Raw genomic sequence first — 9,031 nt, 5'->3', positions numbered from 1 at the left:
CTGCACTCCTCCACATGCATCTAGCTGGGTGACCTTGGGCTTGCCAGGTCACTGATAAAGCTGTTCTGACTGAGCAGGAATATCAGGGCTCTCTCAGCCTCACCCACCTCACAGGGTGTCTGTTGTGGGGAGAGGAAAGGGATGGCGACTGTAAGCTGTGTTGAGACTCCTTCAGGTTGAGAAAAGTGGCATATGAGAACCAACTCTTCTTCTTCTTCTTCTTCTTCTTCTTCTTCTTCTTCTTCTTCTTCTTCTTCTTCTTCTTCTTCTTCTTCTTCTTCTTCTTCTTCTTCTATAACCTCCAGGTGGTAAAGATTCAAGACGGTGGCAGGTGACAGTGGAGGAGCAATAGGGTCATGAGCATCCTGCATAGTGCAGGGGGTTGGACTAGATGACCCAGGAGGTCCCTTCCAACTCTAGGAATCTATGAGCCTATGATGTCTGGAGATACCTTGGGGTTACAACTCCTTGCCAGGAGACTCAGACGGGCACTCCTGGAGAAAACGGCCAATATGAAAGATGGACTCTATTACATCACTCTAGGGTTACCAACTTCCAGGGGAGACCTAGAAATCTCTTGCTATTACAGTGGATCTCCAGACAACCAGATCCCCTGGGGAAAATGGCTGCTTTGGAGGGTGGATTCTGGGGCATTAGAGATCCTTCCCCATCCTAGGTTCCACTCCCAAAATCTCCAACCCTCTTGGCATCCCTAGAGAACCGGCTAGCCTGGGCCATCCAGTTTAGGGCCTGTAACCCACACCTCAACCAGGGGGTTGTGAAACCCTGGGGTTTCTTGAAGGCCATGGAAGTGTTTCCTGAATGGGTGGGAGTTAATTAATTTTTAATATATTTTTAAAGTTTGGCCCATGATAAGCCTGGAGGGGGTGGGAAGGGGAGGAGACCCAGATGGGCAGGTACACAGCTCTGCTTCCAAACCATCTTCTGCAGCACCGGGCCACTTCTGGGGTCTTGTGAAGCCTGAAGAATATTTTGGAGATTCTTTAGCAGAGAATCTGTACAGAAAGGCTGCTGTAAGTAAAACACCCCAAACCAGCCAGAGAACCTGACTAATTTTGCCTGTTGTTAAACTAACTTGGGCTCCTCCTTGTTTTTGTAAGCCAAGACCCTGCTGGAATGACCTGCGCATGTTTGTGCCCCCCTGAACAGAAGAATGAACAAGAGAAGACAACAGTTAGACAGTTAGGTAGGTCTCTCTCTCTCCCCTCACTCTCTATATACCAAGATATAACTAGTTTCTTATTTTAAGCCCCCCAGTGCATTGGTCCTCTTTTGCATAATCAGTGGTGGTTTCAAAAGTACGCCAAGGCCCCACCTGGATGATGGCAACCCTAAACCAACAGAATTCTTGTGGTATTGCTCACCTGGTCAGCCACCTGGCCTCAAGATCTAGGGCACAATTTCTCAACCAGAGTCTCATGAAACCCTGGGGTTTCTTGCCAACCCTGGAAGGGTTCCCTGAATGGACGGGAGTTAATTAATTTTTAATATATATTTTTAAATATGTTAAACTTTGATTAGGTGATATGACCATATATGATCATGTTGACCTGCCCCACCCAATGGCCAATGAGGGGCCTGAAGGGGGTGGGAAGGGGAGGGGCCCCGAGTGGGCGTGTCCACAGCTCTGCTTCCCAACCCTATTCTGCATGGTCGTGACACTTCTGGGGTTTCTCAAAGCCTGAAAAAGGTTTCAGGGGTTTCTTGATGGGGAACAAGTTGAGAGAAGCTGTTTAAGGACCTCAGGGAGAGCTTCCCTTTACCCAGGACTGACTCCTCTGGAGCGCATTTCCAATCTCCGTGGCCTTGTGCTTGTGGTCTCGGCTTCCTCACCATTCCATCAGCCGTTTCCTGTGCAGTAATCCTCATACACTTAAGGCTTTTTCTGCTAGGGGTGGTAGAAAAGGGACCTTTGTAGCCAGACGCTGCAAGGAGAACTGCTTGGGAGAGAAGACGACAACCTGACTCTGAATAAAAGGAATCCAGAGGAACCGCAGGTGGGCCCTCTGCCCTCAGTGGAAACCCAAGACTCACAGACTCACTCCTTTATTCACAGCAACCCAAAACGGAGAATTGTCAGGGACTGACTTCAAGTCACCTCCCGAGGGATGCTTTGGTCTGTCATCACCGTTCCCTCGATCTGCTCCGTTGAGTCAAGGTCTTCCTCCTTCAGATCACGCCTTTACAAGCCTCACAGCTAGAGAGAAAAGGATCAAGAGAGGGAAGAAGAGAAGGAGGAATCATAGAATCCTAGGGGCATTTCCCACGGCTTAAAAATAGCACAATGGTAGCTGATTGAAAACGCTACTAATTTGCCATAACGCACGACGTCGTAAACAATCTGCAACAATCCTGAAACCGAACCGCCAAAAGCGCTTCGTTGTAGCGCTTCTAGGGGAATCCAGAAAACTGGATTCACCCTCCGGATAGCGATACACTCCTGCAACCAATCTGCAACACTAGCGCTAAAGACCTGTGCGTTACCATTGTTGCGGGTTCTTCAAAGTCCCTCCTCCCGAGCCTGTCCTCCAAACTTCCGGCGAACTGTTCGCCATTTTTTTTTTCTCCGAGCGAGCGGGGATCTACGAGGCAACGGGACAGCGACTGGCTTTCAAGCACGATCACTTTCGGAAATTCTGCCCGGACACCACAAGAGTTTTTCACAAGCACAGTGGCACACACCGTCACGTTCCCAAAATTTGCCCAAAGCTTAAAACCCCGTCTACCATCGGCCAGTCCTAGCGGAGTCAACGTACAGGGAGCATTTTAAAAAATTTTCCTCTGAGCGTGCCAACGAACGTTCGCCGCTCGCAGTCTCCTGCTTAGCTTAGAGGGGTTCAATAGACATGATTCGTGGTGATATCATGAGGGGCGGCTTATGTGTAGTGGGTCTTTGTGTGGTTCCCGGTGCGTGCTTGTGCTTGGGTGCGGACAACCCCTTCCATTGGCGGCTAGACCTCCGGCAAGCGGAGTTGCCGTCCCCCGTTCATTTTAAAAAATTTTCCTCTGAGCGTGCCAACGAACGGTCGCCGCTCGCGGTCTCCTGCTTAGCTTACAGGGGTTCAATAGACATGATTCGTGGTGATATCATGAGGGGCGGCTTATGTGTAGTGGGTCTTTGTGTGGTTCCCGGTGCGTGCTTGTGCTTGGGTGCGGACAACCCCTTCCATTGGCGGCTAGACCTCCGGCAAGCGGAGTCGCCGTCCCCCGTTCATTTTAAAAAACATTCCTCTGAGCGTGCCAACGAACGTACGCCAGTAACATGTCATGTTTGGTTGATTTATGCTGTGGCTGGTGAATATTATTGGGGAACTGCCGAGTACTGCCGCACTTGCTCTCGGTTGAACACCGGCATGCGTTTGTGTAATGGCGGACATTTTCCTAAAATGGCTCCCGCTGCATGTTCAAACTGCTCTTCTCGCGTGTAAACGAATACGCGCATGCGTTAAGTCAAACAACAAGGGCGCCAATCTGGCCATTAGGAGCAGATCCTGTTCCCGCGCGAGGAGTTTTGAACGTGACATGTGACCTGATGTGGCCAATGTGCGTGTCCCCTGCTGCCCTCCACCAATCAGGAGCCGGCTAGTCCCTTTGTCTTTGTGTGCGGGAAGGTATATGATCCGTTGCACCCTGCACCTCCCACCACCATTTTGCTCAGCTACTAGCGAAAGCAACATGGAATCGTCTTCTCAAGCCTCGTCCGTCCCTGCAACCGGCCGTGGCCCTACTTGGAGGGACGCGGAGATCAGGGACCTGATCGGGATTTTCTCGGAGGAGAAAATCCAGGACGCGTTCCAGTCCTCCCACAGGAATAGGGAGGTTTTTGAACAAGTGGCTATTAAGATGCGCGCCCTGGGCCACAACAGGACCGGCCTTGAATGCCGGTCGAAGACCAAGACAATGAGGGCAGAGTATATGCGTGCCGTGAACCATAATAAGGGTTCCGGCAACGAAAAGGTTACCTGCCCCTACTTCGAGGAGCAGCGCCAGCTGTACGGGGACGGGGAAGGATCCGGCAGGCCGAAGCGCGTCGGCCGGAGCCTTAAGGTGGTTCGGAAGCCGGCTGCCCCGGTCGAGGAACCACCCGCTGAGGAGGATCCCGGCGAGGGAACCTCGTCCAGCTTTCGCCCTCCACCCCCCGTCCAGCAACGAGCCGCGGAATCGGTAACGCTGGACCTGATCGCCATCGCTCCTGGGGAGCAAGAGGAGGCTCCTGAGCAAACGCCCCTTGCCTCCGGTAAGTGATTTTCTTTTTATTTTATATTTCCTTTTGAGCAAATGTGTGTTCTGACGTTTGGGCATCGTTTTCTCGTGTGTTCGTTGCAACGCATAAGATGGTAGGCTGTGGAGTGCTTGCTGTGTTTACTATTTGAAACGGTTTTAATTTTATAATTTAATTTTAATTTTTAAAAGATTTTAAAAGATGGTAGGCTGTGGAGTGCTTGCTGTGTTTACTATTTGAAACGGTTTTAATTTTATAATTTAATTTTAATTTTTAAAAGATTTAATAAGATGGTTGGCTGTGGAGTGCTTGATGTGGTTAGTATTTTAAACGGTCATGTTTAACCCACAGCCCCAAAATATTTGCTGCATGCCTCGCCCATAGGCCTTCTGCAGTACTTTGGCTCACTACTTTGGGAGCTTGCTTTGTGGTTCATGGTGTATGCTTGCTCATTTTTCACTATTTTCTGCTCTTGTCCACAGAGACACAGTTGCCAGGGACGGGGCCCCTAGAGTCTCCAGCAGCACCTGACGTGGATAGTGATTCGGGGGCATCAACTAACATTGGTAAGTATTAGTAAAAATAGGGGGGGGCTGTTTTAACTGCTTTGTGCTTTTCTGTTTGTGCAGGGCAGCAGCACTGCTAAGAGAAAGAAGAGAGTCCCTCTGCGTTGCTGGTGTAGGCTTTGAAGCTGGCTTTGCCACCCTTTGGTCCTAGATCTTTTTTTTTTCCTTTTTTTGCAGATTTCATACCCGGAACACAGGAGGAGGAACAGCCTGGGGTGCTTGGACCTCCTGCCCGGCGCAGGCGGATACAGATTCAAGATGGTGAGCGTGCATGACCTGTTCCTTTCGAGCCATAGCTGCAGGACAATGTCGCTAGGCACTAACCATGTGCTCCCTTTTAATTGTTGAGAGTCCTGCTGTGAAAGTAGGCAAAAGTAAAAGCACAACATGGGCAAACAAACAATAGCCATGTGCTCACCGGGGATTGTTTAAATTCTTGGCAGGAAAACACGGGGACAAAAAAGGACACCATGTCCACCATGGTGTGTTTTGACTTTTTTGATGTTACTAACAGTTTTGTTTCTCATTTTTTGCCAACAGAGGTTCTTTCAGATGAGGAGGAGGAACCACCCCTGCCTCCAGGCAGCCCACCACCTAGAGGTGCGCTCCCAGCAGAGGAGAGGCTTACGAGGGAACGCGGCAGGCTGAGGCGCGTCTCCGTCTTGACAAGCGTGGGAGAGAGGCTCCTTGAGCACTGCTATGAGGAGTCACGGCGTGCCGCGGCCGCTGACCAAGCCATGCTCACACTCATTGCCCAGGAGGGGAGAAAATTGAGGGCAGTCCTTAGAGAGACAAACCAAATCCTACGCGAAGGCGTGGAGGAGGTGCGACTGATAAGGAGACTCATGGAGAGGGCAGTAGCGGTCATGGAAAGGGCCTACCCTCCACAAATCGCCCCCCCACCACCACCCACACCAACACCACCACTTCCAGCACCCACCCCACCAACTCCCTCTCAGAATGCCTCCACCCAAACAAGAAGGAGGACTATTCTCGGAAAGAGAAAAATTAAACCAGCAGACAAGTACTCCCCCTCCTAGTTTTGCCCACTTTTTCTATTTCATGTTATCTGTGTTTTGTTGTTTGTTGAATAAAGTTTATATTTTTGACTCTGTCTCTGTGTACCCTACTGTAGAATCTGCAAGGCTGAAAGCGGCCTCTCTAGTGATTGTGTATATTGTGGTACTGCTGTGTGGGTTGGAGGTTGGAGGGGTGTTAGTTCAAGGAGTTTTAGGAGTGTGGTGTGGGGTTAAATATGTGCGAGTTTAAGAAGTCACACTGGAGTCTTGTTATAAAATTTGTAATAACATTTTATTTTAAACAACATTTTAACAGGGGAAAAACATTAGGGAATGAAACTTGGAGCCCCACCAGCACCACCACCCCCCACCCCCCTGGAAAACCTATTTTTTTTAACAAAGGTATACATTTAACAGGGGAAAAACATCAGGGAATGAAACTTGGAGCCCCCCCCCCAACCCCTACCCCAAAACACAAACAGGAAACAAAGCTCAGTTCCCACCGCTCCCCTCCCCAGCCCCTTCCATCGCCCTAACTCTCCTGCACAGCCGTCCCACGGTCCCCCTAACTTTGCGCCGGAAGAGCTCTTCGTCCTCCTTCTTCTTAACTGTGGGGAGGGAGAAAAAGTACACATTAGTACCACACATATTTTCAAATTTCTTTAGTTTACATGCATACACTTTTAAGTGGCCTTAGCCACAGTGTGAGATGAGTTGGGCAGTGGGGAACATAACCTATGTTCTTCCGCCTCCCTCTGTTGCCTGTGCTGCTCAATCTCCCCTTTCAGCTCTGCCACTTGAGCCTCCAGGGAAGTAACTCTGGCCTCCATGGCACGCAGCCTTGCCTCCACAGTTTCAGCTATAGAAATCAAACAAAGAATTTAATAACACTTCAAATGGGAGCATCACAGCAGGCTCCCATATGGCTCCATGGGGGTACACACACATGGGTCTCCCGCACAGGCATAAAACTCTCACCTGCAGCCTGTCCCGAGGTGGAAGGTCCCTCTTCCTCCCCCTCCTCACGCTCAGGTGCTGTTGCCAGCTTGGATGGTGATTGTGTGGCTGGGCAAAGAAAAAGACAAATCATAATTAAAAGCACACAAAACAGAGATGAAACACAGCTGGTGGACACACCACAGTTAGAGTCTAAGCGCATAACCAAAGTGGTTCTACAGTACTGGCTGGCTAAGTCTGAGGGGGTTGACAGCATCTAAATACTTTCTCGAATTTCATTGGGGACAGTAGGGGAAAGAGGCAGCTAGTCATTCCATGCATGTTTAAGGGCAAAACACAACGAGGGCAGCACTCACCCATATGCCTCCTCATGTCCAGGGGGGGCTTCCCAGCCTTCTCCCATATTTTAACCATCTGGTCGTGGAAGACCGTCCTCCCACTTGGCTGCGGGATCCCCCCCCCACTGTTCCAGACTGTTTAGGAAGTCCAGCTTAAGGCGCTTGAATTTTGTCCGGACCTGCTCCCAGGTCCGGACGTAGCCCCTCTCCCTCAGCTTTGAAGCCAACACCAGGTAGGCACCCTTGGTGTGGCAATGGGTGCTGGCCATTAGGCGGCCAACACTTTTTGATTGTAGCACAAGCTCCAGAAGTGCCTCAGCCTCGGCGCGCTGCCAGAAGGAGCCCTTCCGTGGCTTCGGCATCTTCGGAATGACGGTTAGGGAACGAACGTGCGTTGCTCCGATCGACCACCCCGTTTTTTAAATGTATCAAAGCTGCCCACCAATAAAATTATTCCTTGGAACATGAGTGGATTGATCCTCCGGTTTGACAGGGGTCGCCAATACTTCCTGGCTACCCGCCTCCCCGAACTTTCCCCATTCAGCGCTTCCGTATTGTGTTTGTCAATTTCAGTGGGGAGTTAGCATTTAGGGCTGTCAAAGTGCTTTTGGACCAGAGAATCCCCGTTTTTTTGCTGGCAAAGTACACAAACCGCACAAGACAAGGTTAAACAAAGAACACAAAACTTTATTCAACAACAGAGTAGGAAAAACAATTAAACACGCCTCCTGTTTCTGTAGATGTGGGTGGCTATGGCGTCCCGAACCTTGCACCCCTCAGCATATATCCTTTTTCTCCTTGCTTCAGGGATGTCCTGTGTATCCTGAAGGACTACAGGTTCAGGTTCGTCCTCAGGGAAGGGGATGTTATGTCCCTTGTCCTCGCATATGTTGTGCAAAATCACACATGCGATTATCAGCGGAGTCACATTGTCAATATGTACATGGAGTCGTGACATTAAACAACGGAACCGTGACTTCAAACGTCCAAAGGCACGCTCCACTACATTCCTTGCCCGGGAGTGACTGAGGTTGTAGTGGCTCTGCACGTCCGTCCTTGGCCGCTTGTAGGGAGTCATGAGCCAGCGTCGTAATGGGTAGGCTCCGTCCCCGAGGACCAACGCCGGCACACGCACGCCCTCAATGGTGGCGGTGGGGTTTCCTGGAACAAAGACCCCTTCGTCCATGGCTTTCCTGAGGTTGGATTCCCTGAAAACAAGGGCATCATGCCTCCTGCCACTCCACCCCACCTCGGCATCGATAAACCGGCCGGAGAAGTCCACTGTTCCTTGCAGGAGAACAGAGCAAAAGTCCTTCCTGTTCCCGTACTCTTTTATGCTTCCCCCGGGGGCACGGATAGGGATGTGGCTTCCATCGACGGCCGCAAAACAATGCGGGAATCCAAGCCTGGCAAACCCGTCCATACTCTGGAATAAGGGAAAGAAAAGAATATAAGCCATGGCATGTCAGCGTGGGGTGTATCGCGTCTTCGTTGCTGACCTGTCAAACAAGAAAAAAAATTTAAAGGGCAAAGGGGATAGAATGACACTCACCGCTCCAAGCCGGTCTCCGAGGCACACGACTTTGCTGAACAATTCCGCCTCCATGGCGAGGCAGAACTCCTTAAGGATATCGCCAACCGTAGTGACTCCGAGTCCGAATTGCTGGGCTACTGTCCGGAAGTACTGAGGGGTGGCCAAGTACCACAATGCGGCAGCCACCCTTTTTTCAACTGGAACGGGGCGCCGCATGCCAGTGACTTGCCTCTCCATGCGTCCACGTAGAGCCTCCACGAGTTCAAAAAATGTCCCCCTCGACATCCTGAAGTTGGCAATCCAGTGGTCATCATCCCAGCGAGTCCACACAAAATTCTCCCACCAGTCAGAGGATCGTTCGTCCACCCAGAACT

At 50.6% G+C, this 9,031-nt stretch overlaps 1 protein-coding gene across 1 annotated transcript; it reads left to right on the top strand.

Moving 5' to 3' along the window:
- Positions 1-2,282: 2,282 nt before the first annotated feature.
- On the top strand, positions 2,283-5,918 carry LOC143842920 (uncharacterized). Its single transcript, XM_077348254.1, has 4 exons — positions 2,283-4,258; positions 4,726-4,809; positions 4,987-5,070; positions 5,350-5,918. The coding sequence occupies exons 1-4, from the start codon at positions 3,637-3,639 to the stop codon at positions 5,847-5,849; spliced, it is 1,290 nt and encodes a 429-aa protein (XP_077204369.1). The 5' UTR covers positions 2,283-3,636; the 3' UTR covers positions 5,850-5,918.
- Positions 5,919-9,031: the final 3,113 nt, after the last annotated feature.

This window comes from Paroedura picta, chromosome 8 (assembly GCF_049243985.1).
Source record: "Paroedura picta isolate Pp20150507F chromosome 8, Ppicta_v3.0, whole genome shotgun sequence".
Taxonomy (NCBI): domain Eukaryota; kingdom Metazoa; phylum Chordata; class Lepidosauria; order Squamata; family Gekkonidae; genus Paroedura; species Paroedura picta.
The sequence above is the reverse complement of the archived record's forward strand: the minus strand, read 5'-3'. Positions and strand labels throughout refer to the sequence as shown.